General features: G+C 38.9%; 1 protein-coding gene across 2 annotated transcripts in view; it reads left to right on the plus strand.

The window, feature by feature from the left end:
* The first annotated feature begins 3,348 nt into the window (after positions 1-3,348).
* Positions 3,349-19,459, plus strand: part of rnf13 (ring finger protein 13) — a 63,110-nt gene continuing 46,999 nt past the window's right edge. Inside the window, exons 1-3 of one of the 2 annotated variants that reach the window (XM_084547601.1) lie at positions 3,349-3,580; positions 7,883-8,124; positions 8,381-8,461. In XM_084547601.1, coding sequence (XP_084403727.1) covers positions 8,011-8,124; positions 8,381-8,461 — 195 coding nt within the window. In that variant the 5' untranslated portion in view covers positions 3,349-3,580; positions 7,883-8,010. Of the gene's footprint in view, positions 3,581-7,882; positions 8,125-8,380; positions 8,462-14,961; positions 17,455-19,459 lie in introns of those variants that run through there. The other variant, XM_084547602.1, reaches the window with a different exon arrangement.

Raw genomic sequence — 19,459 nt, forward strand, 5'->3', positions numbered from 1 at the left:
GTCACTCTAAGTATCTAAAAGTGTCCACTCTTTCCACATCAGAGCCACTGATAATAAGTGGATGTAAAGCGTAGTTTATCCCTCTGCGGGACATTTATTCTTGTGCATTCATCAGTCTGGCTCACTCTGTAAAAACACCACTCAAAACCCATGCTTCACTTTCAACAATAGCGACTGAAACTTTCACTGAAATTTTGCTGAAGACGAGTCATACAAACATTTGTATCTCCAAACCTCCTCAGTTAACCTTTCCTCGCTGTGTTCCATCTTTATTGATCCAACACAATCAATTTGAAAATTGCTGGAGAAGCAGCCGTAAATACTAAAGCAGAAATACGCTACTACCAAGTGGACCAATCACAGCTCTTGCAGTGTGAGTTGCTGCAGCCTGTAGTTACATTTCTGGGGAGGTAGAAGTAGTACACAGGAACAGAGCTGATGGAGGGTATCGCCAACAGGCCGGTCAATTTGGGAGCATGAGTTCAGTAAATAAAAAAGCACTGTTAGCCTTGTACAAAGTTGCCCACCACATCACAAGGTGCAAAAAAACTCACATGATATCCCAGTGAATCATTTGCACTTTTTTCTGTTTTGAGAATCACACAGACTGAGAGGTCTTGTTTTAATGTTACAAATTGAGTTAATAAACTGACCTTGGAAATTGTTTTAGATGCAGATGTTATCTCAGCTCATTTTATTATTCTATTTTGATAATCAGGTGATTGTATGCAGAATATTGGTGCCAGCAACTCATACAGTGGTTTGTACAGATAAATGGTAAATGGTGAATGGCCTTGCTTTTATATAGCACTTTTCTACCTATTGGCACTCAAAGCGCTTTACAGTCATGGACGCATCTACCCATTCGTTCACACAAGCACACACACATTCACACACCAGTGCACTGGGAGCAACTGGGGGTTCAGTGTCTTGCTCAAGGACACTTCGGCATGTGGCACATTCCGGGGATCGAGCCGCTAACCCTCTGGTTCGTGGACAACCCGCTCTACCTACTGAGCCACAGCCGCCCCCCTAAATAAATAATTAAATATTATCAGGTTCTCAATAGTATTTCAATTCGTGAAAAACAATTCTGTCCCCCTAAGGGGGGCATGACAGAAAATATTGAGAAGCACTGTCGTAGTCCCTCTGCTGTTTCCTGCTGAAGTCCACTATTTGTTCCTTTGTTTTGCTGACGTTCAGTAGGAAGTGGTTTTCCCGGCACCAGTCCTCCAGGTGGGAGACCTCCCTCCTGTAGGCTGTCTCGTCATTGTGGGAGATTAATTCCACAACAGAGGTGTCATCAGCAAACTTGAAGATGATGTTGGAGTCTGACATGGCCTCGTAGTCATGTGCATGTGTACAGCAGAGGGCTGAGCCATGGTGGTGGGCAGTGTGGGCACTAACTTTCAAGGTATTCTTTCACTTACAATACACTGTGCTTATTTGTAACAAGAACCCTTACATACGCATCTGGCCCAATTGCATGTAAAATTATCAACACCAAACAAATACGGCCAACTGAATTATCCAAACCATTTTTTCAGTGAATCGTAGCTAACAATTATGTACAAAAACAGTATACTCAATTACACAAATGAATGTTGGAACCCAACCAAACATGAAAACAACATAAAAAATAAAATAAAAAAATGAGATCTCCATATATATATCTATATATCTATATATATAGATATATATATGGCCGAACAGAGAGAAGGAGGCTGTTATTAGAGCCTTAGCTGCTACACACGGAAAAGGCTTTGGAGATATACTGCTTTATCCCAGCTATTTTTTATATCATTATCATTATATTATCTTACAACACGCTGTGAAGTAATATTAAAGTCATGGTACTGATTTATACCAAATCGATACCCTCCCTTGCTTCCGCCATTGTGGGTTCAAAAAATAGCTATTAAAACGTTAACGGGGACAACAACATGAACCACTAGTTTGGCTTAAATGGAGCACCTCTCTGACCCTCCAATCTGGAGCACACGAAAACTCTGACGCTACCGTAGGCCACAGAGAATACGAACTTGAAATGTGATCGGTTAAAGGAACAGTGTCATTACAATGTGTTCAGCCGCCTGCAGTTTTAATTGTGAAGGCCCAGGCAGATTTCTTTGACTCTGGCAACACATGATGACTGAAATATGATTGGATAAAAGCTCTAATGCAGAGTCATACTGCCAGAAGCACCGCAGCTGTGAGACAGACAAGCCATAAAATGAAACGAATAGGATATTGGGAATAATTTAATAAGATTAATGGGAAAATATTAAAATGTAAGTCAGTGATTTTGATAACAGACATGCTTTGAATTTTTAACTTTAACCTTTTAGTGTAATTTTCCTGAATTTTAGATATTGTTTGTTCTACTCATCCTTGTACTTTCAGCACTAGCTGATAAGGAGGAACACTGCAATCTCCCCATTGTATGGATAAACAAATGAAACACTGAGCAATAAAAATAATCCTTATAATTTACAACAAATGTTTTAATTATGATCTTTGCAATGGTAAATATGTGCTTCTTACTAATGTAAAAGAAGCAATACATAGTAAAAAGGCTGCAAAATGACGACAAGATCTCAATTTCACCATGTGACAAGCTGAAAATATTTACTTTATGTGTTCAGTTTTTCCATATATTCTAAACTTGATAACAGATGCACAATATTTCCTTATCCCTGATTTCTTGTTTGGTAACATTCTTCAGACTCTCTGGGCTGTGGGTTATATGTGGGTTACAATTTCTAGTTAGGCTGTCTTCTTTACGCAACTATATCATGGCAGGTCACACTCAATCCTGCAGTCCTAAAATGAAATGTGCATAACTTAATATACAACATAAATTAGTGTGATGTGCACAATAACTAAGGTTACATTTTTGTTGTTTACACATGCAATGCAATTGCAATATACTGGCACTGCAATATATATTGTCCACCTCCGGTCCTTGACATCTGTGTAAAAAGATTAAAAGTTGTAGGTTGTAATGTTGCAACGGTTGCAACATGCACCCATTTTCTATAGAGGGTGTTAGAGATTTGAAAGTGAGTGCTGTTTTAGAGCGAGGCTAAAAAGATTGACGTAATCAGAAACAGCATATCCGCATTTGCTTTTAAAATACTTAGTTTCTTTAATCGTTTCATTGTGCTGCCACTTTATTTCCTAATGATTTGATGTCTATGTAATAAAAGCTGTAAATGTAGTCTGCCTCGTTCAGTTCATGTGACTGGAAGGTTATGTTTGTGCCATCACGTGGATCTGTTTACGTCCGGAATCATTTCCGGAATGGAAGGATTGACAGATGTTTTGTCCAATCAAAAGCCGAACGTAATGTGCCGCATACGGCGGAAGTTTGAGCTCTCACATGAAAGCAGAAGCTAGCGGGAGGGAATTAACGGTACCCGTTTATGATCTTAGTCTCTGAACCAGCGCTCAAACGGAATGAACATCCAAAATCTTCTCTGTTGAATATGTTTGTTTGCACAACGCTTAGTAAAAGAGAGCAATGTCACTGACAGCTGCCGAATTCATGGACAAGATAGACCTGCGAGCAACAATCAAGGTAAACATCCAAGAGAAACAATTTAGCCACTTATGCTAGGTCCATGCTAACTCGCGTACAGGACGCTGTATTTTTGTAGCTGAACACCTTTTATGGTGTGCACACTGATTTATTGATATGTTTAGCTGCACCCTAATATATGCATCCAGTTAAACGTACTTGACATTACTATTTTGGGAACTGATTTATGTGTTAACTCCTATATTAGTGGTTGTGAGGGTTTTTTCGCTGTGTCTTATCATTTGCAGTGTTTTATCACCAGTCTCTCTGGTAGTACATCTAGACATCTTACTATGATCTCATATAGTTTCTTCATTAAATGTGGTTGCTGTCACTTGATGTTTAATCACAAGCTACGCCCTGCTGTTGGAAACGATGTTGCTTTCATTTCCTCTTTGTGCTTTTTTGTCATCAAGAAGAAAACTATCTGAGCCAGCTTTAAAGTACATATACCTCATCCGCTAATCGTTTTTATTATTTCCATTTCAATTGTAATCTTGTGTTTTCATCAAGACTAAACCCAAATTGCAGGTTGGTAGTTCCTAAAACTCTCATTTTACAATGCTTCATCATACTGACAGATTATGAAAATCCTCTTTAGCGTTGTCCATTGTGGTGATATTATGTATTTGGGCAAGCCAAATCAGTTTGTTTATGCCATTATAGCTTTCTTTTTAATATTTTAAATCAAACAAAATTTAATGTCCAGAGAAAGTAGTCATCATAATGTACATGCACTTGCCACTGCAGTATGTCCATTTGATGTATGCAGTGCTGCTCTAAATCCCCCTTCATGAAGGTTATAATGTTCAGTTTATATTGAAACGCCTTCAAAAAGGTGGTACTTGAACTGCATGATCATTTTGGAATAGTTTGTGGTGGTCTTAAACTGAACTGGACTGCATTAAACACAAAAGTGTTTCTGTTATTTAGGTGCATCGGTACAACACAACACAGTACAATTAAATGTCACTAGAAACCACAGCTACCAAAATGAAAACACAGTTGAATCAACATTTCTCTCTGCTATTTTAAACAAATGCTGAATACCTTAACCTTCCAAGATTTAATGCAGGATTGTTATATTGGTATGCATCTGCCAGTGTTCCTAACGAACTGTCAATTGAAGTCAATAGAAATGTGTCAATCTGTTTATTCCATACTGTTAAAGATAATTATAATATCAGTTTTTAAGGAAATCAGGCCATGCTCTCACAAAGCAGCCTCTGTATGTAAGACATTATTTTATGGGGAAATGGCAACTGCACCATTAGCAGAACAGCAGAAATGATGCCGCACTCCTGATTTATACAGATGTGATTATTTACTGTTGAATAGAGTACTTTTAAAGTGAGCGCATATTTCATAGATAAAGCAGTTGAGTTAATTAGACTTAATTGCTATCAGTGGGCCCATTAGTTTAGGGCAGGTTGATTTACTAGTGTCTAGTAGTGGTTTTTTAGAGGTCCATGCAACGAAGTTGCAGGATCCATATTGATTTTGTTGCGATTTTTATTCTTCGCCTTCTGTTCCTTCTGCCTAGCTAAAAGTGTCTGCCCAGGACAAACTGCAAGGGCGAAACGGATCAAAGTTGCTAAATTGGTAGAGGTCCCAGCATTTCACTTTGCCAAGGTGTCAATACACATGCGTACAGCTAGGTGGCGCTATAATAAGCCAATTTACGTTTTGGTTCATATTGCGAGAACCGTTTGCCCGTGTGCCCTAGAATTCCTCTGATTCCTCTGATGCCATTTTTTTCCACCTTTTTGAAAAAATTGCACCTCAAATCAACTTCTCCTAGCCCGTTCATCCAATTCTCACCAAACTTGGCATGTATCATTTATGGACAAAGATAATGAAAAGTTCTCAAAAGAACTTTAGCAGGGTTATTGATTACAAAGTTAATGGCTAATTAATTTTTACGGCGTGGCACAGTATAACTTCAAAACTAATATTTTGTGAAGCATATACCCAAACTTAATCAAGCTACAGATCATTGATGATAATATGATTCTGTACAAGCACCCCAACTTTCGTGACCCTTGGTCTCTAGGGGGCGCCACAAAAGCAACATTTCAATATCTCGAGAAATGCAAAAGCTAACTTCATGAAATTTGGCATACACAATCTGTAACATATTGTGTAGACGCCCATCAAGTTGCGTGACATTACATCAACAGGGGGAGCTACAGGTGACACGGAAACATTTCATATGACTTTTGAAGTATTCACCCAGTCCTTATGAAACTTAGCAACCGTCATTATAATATGTTTGCACGCAGTCATATTAAGTTTCGTGAAATTCGGGCAGTTGGGGGCGCTACAACGACTACATGTTTGTATGTCAGGACTGGCATAGTCCTGACACTGAGCCACAGCCATTGCTAGGCCTGTCAAATTTGGCTAGACGATATATTGTCCCACAATTTGTTGCCGATAAACGATATTATTGTCAACATTATTTTGAGACCATTGTTTCACTAATGTAATGATGATATGGCATAATAATGCAAGTACACCCTTTCAAAAGCAATAAACTTTAATTTCTCTAGAGTATTTAACATTGTAATTGGAACGCCAAGGACTTTTAAATATCCTAAATAAATAAAACAAACACAAAAAACAAATGAGTGTAGCATTTCTCGAAATGCTGGCATTTCAACTGTATTAAAAAGCTGCGTATCTATTGCGATGTAGCAAACTACACTCTCTGAGAGCGCACACCATTTTGCGCTGTTTCATTTATATTTACTTTGACAACCAAACGTGTTGACTGTCTGGATGAAGGCTCCTCTGCATCTAGAGCTGCAGTTTTTTTTTCCCAGCTGGGAAAACTGGACTGGATGGTTGTGTTTCAGGTGCGCGTACTACTTTCAAACAAATACGACGTACTGGCTCGTCTGTGTTAATGGGCTCACCTTGTTCATTTGGTTTAAATTCGAAATGTTCCCACACTGGGGCTGTTGCATTCTTCTTTGAAATCATCCCTTTTATTCCTACAAATTTCTACTCGCATTACCTTACTCTCTACTTTTCACGAGGCTTACTTGCTGCACTCTTTGTGTGTGTATGCTAGCGGCTCCGACTCCCCCCACTGAGACAATTGACAACAAAGAGACTGGATGACTGACAGGAGGCTTCACTCCATTCATTCCCCTATGGAACCAACGCATCCAGATGCTGAGACTGATGCACAGAGTGAACCCTCTTGTCATCCAGCCTGTTTGGTACAGAGAGACGAGGAAAACAAACACGCATGTACATGGCAATATATCGTGGCTGGCAAAATTATTGAGTCCGTTTTCATTTAATGATTAATTGATTTATTGATTATTGTGACAGGCCTAGCCATTTCAAATTAAAATTTACTCCACATGCTCTTCTGCTCATTTCTTTAGTTTGTGCTTTTTCCAAAGATTCTGTTCTGATTTTGCAGTGTATTTTCTAAAAATTAAAAAGCAGCAGTTGGGAGTTTTGAATTTATACCTGTCTCAGGTATCCTGGAACATACTAAATAAGAACAATGAAAAGAAAGAGCAGCGTTTTCACATTAACCAGTATATCCATTCTGCTTTAGTGCTGTTGGAGAAGATTAAATTTGGTATTAAAAGGAATTCCGCAAACTGAAATTGCTTTTGAATTTGAATTTCACCTTCATACGCGAACACAAGTAGAGTGAAATAATGGAAAGGCACTACATGAGACCGATGTTTGTGCACTGTTGCAGTAAAACATCTGTAAATTTACAGTCCATCTTGTGGATGGAGGAAACCCTGCATTGCTAATTTATTTAAAAAAAAAAAAACTACAAAAAAAACTTTTCTTCACATGCCAACAGTGACAAACACCCACCTAATATTAAATCCTTGTTCTGTGGAAGAACAACCAACCAGAATATACCGTTGATGCAGAATGACAGAAGAATGTGGCAGCTGAGGCTCATTAGTTAGAGTGGGTGGACCAGAGGGTAAGGGGTTCGATCCCTGAACGTGCCACATGCTGAAGTGTCCTTGAGCAAGACACTGAATCCCCAGTTGCTCCCAGTGCTTGGCGCTGGTATGTAAATGTGTTGTGCTTGTGTGAGTGAATAGGTGTGTCTGTGACTGTAAAGTGCTTTGAATACCAATAGGTAGAAAGGCATTATATTAAAAAACAAGGCCAAGGCCGAAGTTTACCTTGTGCATGTTTTACTGCTTGTCTTTGAGCTGCTATCTGTATCCCTTCTAATATTAAATGATTTAATTGTTTAATCTTTGTAAAGCATAAAGGCCTAAAATGCACACACACTGGTGTCTTTTCCAGGTGTGACGACAACGGTCAGTCTAAAAGGCTTCTGCTGCACGCCAGTGTGTGTGTGTACGTTGTTGTGTTTGTTCTGTATGTTTATGAGTGAGTGGCAAAGCAGCTTGAAGTTCTAACGTGATGCCAAGATGCTGCTGTCCCTGGGAATGCTGATGCTGTCGGCCACACAGATTTACACCATCTTCACTGTCCAAATCTTCGCCTTCCTCAACCTGCTGCCTGTTGAGGCGGACATTGCTGCTGTGAGTAATTCTTCACGCAAATACATGTCAAACTTAAAATTACAACAATAATTGTGAAATACAGTTACATACCCGCTAACTGAGAGAAAAACCTTCTTTGTAAGCAGGTTATAATAATAGCAATGTAAAAAGTATTCCAGACCTACATTTCGGGGTTTTACTGCCCTTCAAAATCTGTGAAGGGTGCACTGTGACATATGGAAAATCCTGTCTGTCTAATTTTGTATTGTAGTAAATAAATTTTCCCATCTTTCAGTATTCATTTGACAACAAAACGGAAAACTTTGATGATCTTCCTGCACGGTTTGGCTACCGGCTCCCCAGCGATGGACTGAAGGTGAGTTTAATAGGATCATGACCAAAAAATAAAAAATAAAAAAGTTTATGGTTGGCTGTTTTTCACTCAAAGGCTACCAATAGCAGTGCGTGATAGGAATTTCTAGACTGAGGGCCACAAACTGTGGTTTCTTAAATGACCACTTGATGCTGGCTCAAAAACCAGTCCCCATAGACCTCCATGTAGAAAAACCCTCAAATTTAAAACAGAAGGAATTATTACAATTAAAAACACACTCTTGTCTCTATTGCTAATTTTCCTATTTTCGTCAATGATATCAGGCTTAATGTAATGTTATGATTAACCCTCAAGCGACAGTTTAATTTACTGCCCTCTTGAGTCATTAAGGACAAAAATGTCCACTTCCAAAATATGGCTATAAGCCCTCAACTGAGTAATATTGTTTCTGCTTTTTTCCGCATAAATCTCTTAAACCACTTCAGCGTTCAATCATTTTGAGTATTTTAACCCTTTTATGTATATCATTACTTAAAATCACTGTTGTTTCTTCAAACACAAAAAAAACGCAAAACAAACAAAAAAAGTTATTATTTATAAAGCTATAAAACTTTGTGGTCTGGGGAATTTTTTTCAAATTAGTCTTGGATATGACCAAGATAATCTAAAACATTGGCATTAACGCATTATTAGTTTTTGTGTAGCATCAGATTTAAAATTTACTACCCTCTTGAATCATTGAGGACACACAGGATCACTGAGTTTTGTTGGCTTAAATCTTCGACTTCAGCCCTGATCAAAATATCAAATATTGAGTAAATATCATAATTTTAACTCAGTTGTGTCAAACATACGGCCCGCGTATCTAATCTGGCCTGTGGCATGAATTTGCAAAGTGGAAAATGTGAAGATTACTGGTATTTGGGACGGTTCATTAAGTGTAAGGAATGTCCTATGATCAACATAGTTCCCGGACTATTTTCTTGTGGTGTTAATGTTATGGACAGGCGTCTGTCTGTTTGATTGGCCAATTAGTGATGTTCACGTTAATCTACCGGGTTTCCAGGTGGATGGGACAGAGAGGAAAGAGACAGAGCGAGAAAGAAAATCACAGCTAAAACTTAGTTCAATAAGCTATAGTGTCTTAAGTTGGTGTGATTTAGTTACATGCCTGCCTGCATGACTTGGTATATTTGTTTGCTGGAGAGACTGGACGCTCAGCGGGAGCCTTTTCCATCGGTAATTCTACTTAATTGATGCTAAACCGTGACCACAGTATGGACTGTTGTTAGTCAGCTCCTTGTGCTAGCATTATGAGAGACTTGCGTTTGGGAGACACTTACTGCACCAAGCTGCTGAGAACCTAATGGATGCTTGTGAATGTGGACGGAGCCTGAGGACGCGTTTCTTCACCACAGTGACGGGACACTGCTGAAGGAGGGTTTTGCCATATTATAATCTCTGCATCCCAGGAACTGTGAGCACTGTTAAGAAATGGATTCAAATAGGCTCCAACATGCGTGCCATACACTAATTAACTAAGAATCTATTCAAAATACTTTTTTTTTTTTTTTTGTGATAATGTATTTCCTGGTAACGAGTAGGGAACTGTGGGGCTACAGTGGTTTTGTTAATGTATGGGAGGCTGAGCTCTCATGGCAGCATAGCTGTATATGAAGCTAACCAGGTCTCTCTGCGCCATAGAAAGAGTCATACATTCTAACTGCTGCTATACACATATCCCAAATTTAATACTTTAGTAGACCCGTCATCCGTTCACCTCCCATGCAAAGAGTGATTACTCAGAATAGTTTTGAGGTGGTTTACCCACCCTCCTGTAAAATAAGAGAACAGAGTGCTACAAAAGTAACTGCTATTCCTAATTTATCCACTGTTTTAGTAAGAGTAGTGAACAGAACAAAACAACCTAGAACTAAATGTCAGACAGCAATAAAATTGCATTTTTTTTTTTTAAAGAAATTCCAGGTTGTTCATAAAATGTTGTAAAAGGATAGCTCATTAATTGTTCATAATGTACTTGTTCTTCTTTTCACTAAAACAGAGAAACATTTGGAGTTGTTGTTATTTATAGGTTATTGTACTATTATGTTACTGGTCAGGGCCACTTGAGATCAAATTTGGCTGTGTGTGGCCCCCTGAACTAAAATGACACCCCTGTTTTAGCCCTTTAAATGCCAGTTTGGTTACGTGATGTGAATATTTAAAAAAAAAAAAACAACACAAAATTAGTTATTTTCCATATAACAACTATTGGGGGGCTGTGGGAATTTTGTAGTCGGTCTTAGATATGTCAGAGATTATCTAAAATACTGACTTTAATACATTGTTAGTTTTGCGTAGCATCAGATTTAAAATTTACTACCCTCTTAAGGCATTAGTGGACAAAAATGTTCCATTAAGTCCCATTATAGCCACATTTTTTTAATCTCAAAGCATGACAAAATATAATCATGAACTCTGCAGTCTTAATTTTCACTGTTTTCTCCACAGTGAGGTGCAGTAAGAGAACGGGGCCCATGTTTTTATTTTCCTGAAAGAGTGCAAAAACACATTAAAAGCTATGTCATTCATTGAAATACAGCCTAGCTAATGTTAGATTTATTAGCAACGCCTTAACAGTAGATGCATCTAAGACATACCTTAATGCACTGTTTTTTTCATATCTCCACTACTGTACGCCAGTATGGTCACAGGCATATAAGAGTGCTCTGAAACCAATTACATCTATTCACAAACAAGCTAAAAAAAAAAAAAACACTCCAGTCTCACATCTGTGACATACTCACTAAATCTAAATCTACTCAATTTTGATAATTTAATAATGTACACAGACCTATGTCTGTGATACTAAAATCATTCATAATGCCGCACCTCCACCTCTGAAAAGATTTTTCCAGCCCTACGCTGAAAGAATGGGTAGAACTACTAGGTCCACCATAAGGGGTAACTGTACCGTGCCCTTTCGAGGCACAGCATTTGCACAGTCAGCCTTCTCCTTTAAATGATAATACTTGTGTGTCTATACTTCTGTCTATACTTGTATCTTACCTGCCCTGGGACTGCAGATGGAAATTAGCTATTTGCTAAATCTGGTACAGTGTATCCTCACCCTTTTTAAGTGTTTAATGCATTTTGTACATGGTCCCTGTGAGAAATAAACTAAATAAATAAACTAAAAATAAACAAAAAAGATCTAAAATAGCGTCTTTTTATCATCAGATTCAGGCTGCTGTAGAAGAGATTTCGTTTTTTTAAAGTCAGGGTCACTGTAACCCCAGCCCACACACAACTAAATGAGATAAATCAACAACTTGTGGCCATGCATATATTGCAGCTTTCTCCGTGGTACGCTCCCTTCTTTTCTGATACTGAAATTTATATATTTTTTTCATGCAACATCCATCCTTTTTTAAATGCGCCTGCAATAAACTTTTGCATCTGGTGTTGTACTAAAACTGGCCACGTAAAAGTTTTGAGCCGCAGTAAATCTGTTGTTCGGCGTTTAACATTCTGTGTTAAATGATTGTTTCATAAATACGTATCTGGTAAGGAAGCGGGCACACTTTACAGGAACTCGTGCAAACTGCAGTGATTTTCCAACTGAAAGTGACTCATGGTCATGGTCATGTGTAGAGATTTCACATGCAGTGTTTATTGAGACTTTATTGATGCATCTTGGTATTGTCAGTTAAACTGCAGCTGTTAATGCCCGGATAAGCCTCTGTCATCACAAGGCAGCACAAGCATGTTTGTCTGTGGAGGATTCCCCACAGGAAAGGAGGTTGCAAACAGAGCCTTCCCTGTTTCCTGTTTGCACAACCCGAGTTGTTTACAGTTGACTCAGAGTCTCAAGGCAAGGGTACTGCAAGCCTATACCCCGACATTATGGTACAGTTATTTCTCACATGTGCAGAAAAACGGATCTTGTCAGTATAAAACCTGCAACATACACCAGTCAGTTATTTTTGTATTCTTGTTACGTCCTTACATCTGACAGGATAAACGGCCATTTGGCACTGAGATCATAATGGGATGTTTTTGTCCGTATTAGGCACTGTAGACAAAGCCTGAGCTCCATTTCTTTTGTCTTAGACACTGGCCGAGAATTGGTACGCAACTTGAAATAACTCTGTTCTGTTTTGGCAGCATACTCAGGTTTCAGACTTTACAGTACCCATTTTCATTTCCACAATTACAGGCTGATGTGTAGATGGAATCTGCGAAGAGACGCTTGAGTCTCCGTTGGAAAGTCTTTGTGGTTTGCCTCGTGCAGTAACAAACGTATTATTGTTGTATTTGTATTTGTCCTCCAAACATGGTGTGTATTGTGGCATTCAAAGACTTCAGTTTTGGTCTCATCTGACCAGACAGTATTCACCTAGTATTTCACAGGCTTGTCTAAATGTTGTGCAGCAAACTTTAAACAAGCTTCTACATGTTTTTTCTTCAGCAATGGAGTCTTGCGTGGTGAGCACGAGCACAGGCCATGGCTGTTGAGTGCGTTACTTATTATTAGGGGTCCGTGCAACGTCGTTGAAGGATCCCTATTGATTTTGTTGAAATTTTTATTCTTCTTCGCCTTCTGTTCCTTATATTATATTATTTTACTCGGTACAAAGGTCAGTAACGCGCGTTACAATGCATTTTAACCCGAAATTAAGTGGTGTTTTGTTTTTATACTATCGCCAATAACACCGCGAGATCAGCAGAGGAGAAAAATTCCACGCAAATTGTAAAACGTTTCTTCCTGTACGGCTGAAGCAGGCTCGATGTTGGACAGTACATTTTCGAGATGGACATACTCTCATTATTTTCAGTTTGTTAGAGACAAAGATATGAGGAGCATAGTATAGTATAGCATAGTAGTTAAGTGCACTTTATGTGTGAAACCAAAAGATCTATCTACGTCGCGAAATAGCTCAGGTAATCCAACGAAACATTTAGAGCGGTGCCACGCTAACATTAAGTTAGTGAAAAGAAAGCAAACTGAGGACGAAAGCGGAGACAAAGCAGTTAAAGGTCTGTTTTTAACTAAATCCTGGCTATGATTGTTCCTTGTATTGCATTACGAGCCATCACTGCGCCCATAGGCGTGTCTAGCCCGTTTTGTCCCAGCACCCCTAAACTTTGTCCCAGCACCCCTAGAAATAAGAGTTGAAAAAAAAAAATTGGTTGTTTTATTTTAAGTGGTATGATCCACCTCTCTCGTTTACCCCTCCCTCCCCCACGCACGCAGCGCGCACACACCTTAGGTTTGGCTGACCACCTGAGGGACGTGGCTCCTATAAGTTATCAAACGATCTATTTACTTTATCACTCAGCACCAACACATTACAGTCATCAACAGCCCTAACTTTTACTGTTGTTGTTATTGTTCAGTAGGAGTTTACTAGCTGACTTTTTTTTTTCTCTCTCTGGTAAGCTAATAGTGCAGGTTGTCAATCAACCACTGTCTACAGTTTATATTAAGCTTTTGGTTTGTGCATATGTGTTGATGTTAAAGCCGAGGTTTAAGACTAATACTGCCTATCTACAGAGGACATTTAGAGCTTTTGCAATGGTAACAAATGTAAAGGGGTGGGGCTAAACCACATAATAGCTTTGTGACACAGTAGTTTGACATTAAAGGAAGATGTGTTCTCTCATTTATTGTTGTCTTTCCAGTCTTTGGTGGGGGGTGCTCAGCACCCCTAAAGCTCTGACCCTAGAATTGCCCCTGACTGCGCCTATTACATTCTTCTGTTGTTAGCCTTAAGCCTAGGAGCATAATAAGATACATTTAGAATAAGTATATATATATATTTGCAGTTATTTTGGTGAAAGTAACTTAAAAGTAATGCAGTAGTAGTGTAATGCCTTACAATTCAGAGACAGTAATATTATAATGTAACAAATTACTTTGAAATGACAGTAACAAGTAATACATAATGTATTATGTTTTTGAAGTAACTTGCCCAACACTGCATGTCACTTTGCCAAGGTGTCAATACACATGCCTGCAGCTAGGTGGCGCTATAATAAGTCAATTTACAATTTGCTTCATATCTCGAGAACCGTGTGCCCTGGAAAACAAAATTCTTTCTCCCTCTGATTCTATATATAACCCTGGTTCTAATGGACTAGGCCTCGCCCATTTCCGCCTGCCATTTTTTCCGCCATTTTGAAAAAATTCATTCATCCAATTCTCACCAAACTTGGCTAGCTTCTGTACAAGCACAGCGAGAAAGTCCCGGGTTCAAATCCATGGGCCGACTGGGCCTTTCTGTGTGTAGTTTTGCATGTTCTCCCTGTGTCTGCGTGGGTTCTCTCTGGGTACTCTGGCTTCCTCCCACCGTCCAAAGACATGCTTGTTAGGTTAATTGGTGACTTTAAATTGGCCGTAGGTGTGAGTGTGAGTGTGAATAGACTGCGATAGACTGGCGACCTGTCCAGGGTGTACCCCGCCTCTCGCCTGATGACAGCTCGGATGGGCTTCAGCAGACCCCGCAACCCTTAACAGGAACAAGCGTTTACAGAAGATGAATGAATGAATGAATGAATGTACAAGCACCCCACCTTTTGTGACCCTTGGTCTCTAGGGGGCGCTACAAAAGCAACATTTCAATATCTCAAAAAATGCAAAAGCTGACTTCATGAAATTTGGCATACACAATCTGTAACATACTGTGTAGACGCCCATCAAGTTGCTTGACATTACGTCAACAGGGGGCGCTACAGGTGACACAGAAACATTTCATATGATTTAAAGGCCTATAACTTTGAAAGTATTCACCCAATCCTTATGGAACTTAGCGACCGTCATTATAATATGCTTGCGTACAATCATGCCAAGTTTTGTGACATTTGGGCTGTAAGGGGCGCTACAACAACTACATGTTTATATCTCACAAACCACCACAGTAAACTGCTTAAAATTTGACAATAATAATCTGTGTTGACAATAATAATCTGCGTTGACGCACCCCCAATCCCCCACACCTTAAAAAAAAAAAAAAAAAAAAACCCAAGCTTTTTTTATAGCCATATTAGAGGCAGCATGTTTAATCATGCTCAAGTTACCAGAACACACGTAGAACAAAATAATCACAATTACAGCAACGCGCTCTCGCAATTGAATTAAACTGAAACGCTGTAACATTTTCAATATAATGAAACAAAGTTACGCACAAGCTTCCACTTTTAAGAGCAAAGGGGATGGATGACGGGCTCAGGCTCAGGCTCAGAAGCAGATAAGTTGGGGGAAATATGGATAATATTTTCAGCCGCATTAAACAAAATTGCAGCAACTTTAAATGACCGTGGAGCTAACGCAAAACCGTCATCATAACACAGCTGTTATGGAAATAAAATTAGAACGCCAGTAAGTTGAATTAAATTGTAATAAAGTTAGACACGACCCACAACATAAATAACAAAGAGGATAGGCTCAGGAACAGATAAAAAAAAAAAAAAAAATGAGGATCCATCTGACGATTTTCAAGTGCAGTGCAGCTGGCTCAGTTAGTTGCGCATATACGGTGCGTAGAAGATGATAACTTCTTCTCACTTTGGGAATCTCTGGACTAGGCCATGCCCATTTCCGCCTGCTATTTTTTTTCCGCCATTTTGATAAAAATGCACCTCAAAGCAAAATCATCTCCTCCTCGCCCGTTCATCCAATTCTTACCAAACTTGGCATGTATCATTTATGGACAATGAAAATTCTTCAAAAGAACTTTTTTACGGCGTGACGCAGTATAACTCCAAAGCTAATATACCCAAACTTAATCAAACTATACTAAAATGATTCTTTATAAGCACCCAAACTTTTGCGACCCTTGGCCACAACCGTCATTATAATATGCTTGCGTACAATCATGGCAAGTTTCATGAAATTTGGGCAGTAGGGGGCGCTACAACGACTACATGTTCATATCTCTCAAACCACCACAGTAAACTGCTTGAAATTGGACAATGATAATCTGTGGATGACTCCTTACGAGCCCACCAAGTTTTGTGCAATATGGTCTATAGGAGGTGCCACTGCTGACTTATGCCTCTGCGTCCGGCTCGGGGATGACTTTGCCATGGCATGGACCCCTTCATGATCGCTTGCGATCATCTAGTTTTCTTTGAAACAGTTTTACCTGCTAATTCCAGGTCTTTCTGAAGCTCTCCACAGGTGGAGTCTAACTACTCTGCCAAAAATCTTGCGAGGAGCACCTGGTTGTGGCCGGTTTATAGTGAAATGATGTTGTTTCCACTTCTGGATTATGACCCCAACAGAGCTCACTGGAACATTCAGAAGTAGGGATGCACCGAAATGAAAATTCCTGGCTGAAACTGAAAACCGAAAAATGGAGACCCCAAGGCCGGAAACCGAAACCGAAACACAGAAAGAAATTATTATGACAATTATTAGTACCGTTGCATTTATGGCTGTGACTGTATACTAACCTCACTAAAATCAAGGCATTGCAATTGCATAAATTAATATTAATGTTTCAAAGAATAAATCAATTACAAAATCATGAAAATATTTATTTAGCACATTCCAACAATGCACAATATAAAATAAAATAAAAATTCAAAATAAAATGTTTAACTTGACTCCACTCATGTGTACATTAAATAATAATGGAGCAGAAGCTTTTGCAGCTGGAAATCTGCATCGATCCACTGTGTGGTTAGACTGAGCATATTTGTTTTTATTTTTATAAAAAAAAAAAAGAAAAATTAGAAAAATAGCGCTGTCCCTTTTAAGAAAAAAATTGAAGCTGTGCATGGTGTGGATGTGTGCTGCTGAACGGGCATGTTGCAATAAAAAGTGAAAAAACAAAACAAAAAGATGAACGTTTGTCTTGCTGTTTGTTTTGGAAGTGCAGCAGATAAATGATTAGACTATTTTTTTTTTTTTTCCAATGGCACGCGATCTACCCACACTGCCTTAACGATCTACCGGTTGATCGTGATCGATGTAATGGGCACCGGCACCATCACTGGGAAACTTCCTTGCTTGGATGTTTGGATTTCAGGTGATAAATTAAACCCGACTTTGCAGATGCACGCCTCTTGAAATTTCAGCATCACACATTTTGCAAGTCGCTATCAGTGGGTCTTTATATATTTATATAATACTTAATATATTGAAATACGTGCACGCGGCAGACATGCCCGTGCTGGCTGCGGTTGTTGCTTGTGTCATCACAACATCCTGTTTCGACCGTGTTGTTTCGGCAAGCATTTTCAGCCGAAAATTTTCGGTGGCCAAATATTCGGTGCATCCCTATTCTGAAGTTGAGAAATCCTTCTGTAACCAATGCCATCAGTCTGTTTTGCAACAGTAAGGTTGTGAAGGTCATGAGAGAGCTCATTGGTTTTACCCATCATGAGATGTTTCTTGTGTGACACCTTGAAACACCGCTTTATAAGCCATCAGTTCGAACTGAACCAGCTGATATTAATTTGCACTGACAAGGGGCTTGCTTTCTAATTACTGATCAATTTCAGCTGCCGTCTTGGCCTTTTTGCACCTCCATTTCTTCATGTGTTCAATACTTTTTGCCTGTGCCATTCCATTTTTTAAAACGGAACTTAATTTATGGACATCTAAGGTTTGCTTTCTTTGCATGTGTGGGTTGCATGGGTTGTTAGCGACATCTGGTGAAAATTTCATGTCAGTAGCACCTTTAGCCCTCGTGCTACCCTTGGGGTCTCAGGGACCCCAAGCGAATGGACAGACAGAGAGAGATTATGCAAGAGGGTAGCACGAGGGTTAGAAATATATTTACTGAGAAAAATGGTGACTTGTTCAATACTGATTTTACTTCTGTAATTGATGTTGGTCCAGAACTTAAAAACAATAAAAGCTTAAAAATCCTTCTCTACATCTGCAATTTATGCTCCTAAATTATTATTATTATTATTATGCAAACTGCACTCAGCCAGCAGGGATTCATGAGTAGTGAATCTGTAGCGGATCCGCTACTCATGAGTCTGCTGCGGATTCGCTACTCATGAGTCCGATCCGCTACTCATGAGTCATTGCTTAACCGAGAGCCGGGAGTCAACAGCCACTCACTCGGTCGGCAGAGAAACGAAACTTAACCGACTCAGGGATCATTCTCATCTCAGAGAAATCTTTTGCCGCCTATAGCCAGTGTCAAGACCGAAAAAATTACCATATTTTAAAATTTAGACCATTAATCACAGACAAGAATGTCTGTTTTCTTCTAGTAACGTTATGATACTGAATCTAACTGGAGCCTATGTTGTGAGTGAATTAATATCCTGCTCTGCATCCACTCCACATACATTTTAGACAATAAAAGAAATATTTTAGAAAATAATATAAATAATTTTTAGAAAATAAAATATTTTTTCGTAGTAGTGACCCTGTCCTCATTAATTTTTTTTTTTGTTTTTTTTGTTTTTTTTTGCACAGTATCACAACTGATAAATGGCAATAACAGGTAACTGTAATAATCCTTTATTAGGTGTTTACTATGCTTTATTATGTCTCGAGTGATTGTACTGGAAACACTTTCTTTCACAATTGGGCCATTTTGGGTCAAGTGACTCAAGTGACTCGCAAAACCCAGCTCATATCAGTGAGTGACTCAGACTGATCCGAATCCCTCAAAAGATCCGGGTTTTACACTACTAGTCTCGGTGCAAGTGTGCCTGAAGAATGTCAAGTGGCTTCCCTTTTTTTGGAAAGAAATTGTTCTCCTTTAATTTCTAAACTTTTTGCTATGATATAACATAATTTTAGATGTTTACAGCATAATACAATATACATAATTGTGATAAAAAGTGAAAAAAATAATCATGAGTATAGCATATATTCCTGTAGATATGTATTTTACCACAGCGATAAGGTGCTGGAAATTTTTGAAAATGACCCTTAAATGTGCTTGAATTTGACCATGAAAAATGTGTATGAACCCTGCATATAGTTGGGGCATAGTTGAGGACGAAATTATTAGCCCCCTATGAAATTTACAATTTTGTCAAAATTTTCCCAAGTGCTTTTTTAAT

The sequence above is a fragment of the Chelon labrosus genome, assembly GCF_963514085.1.
Source record: "Chelon labrosus genome assembly, chromosome: 7".
In the NCBI taxonomy this organism is placed as follows: Eukaryota; Metazoa; Chordata; class Actinopteri; order Mugiliformes; family Mugilidae; genus Chelon; species Chelon labrosus.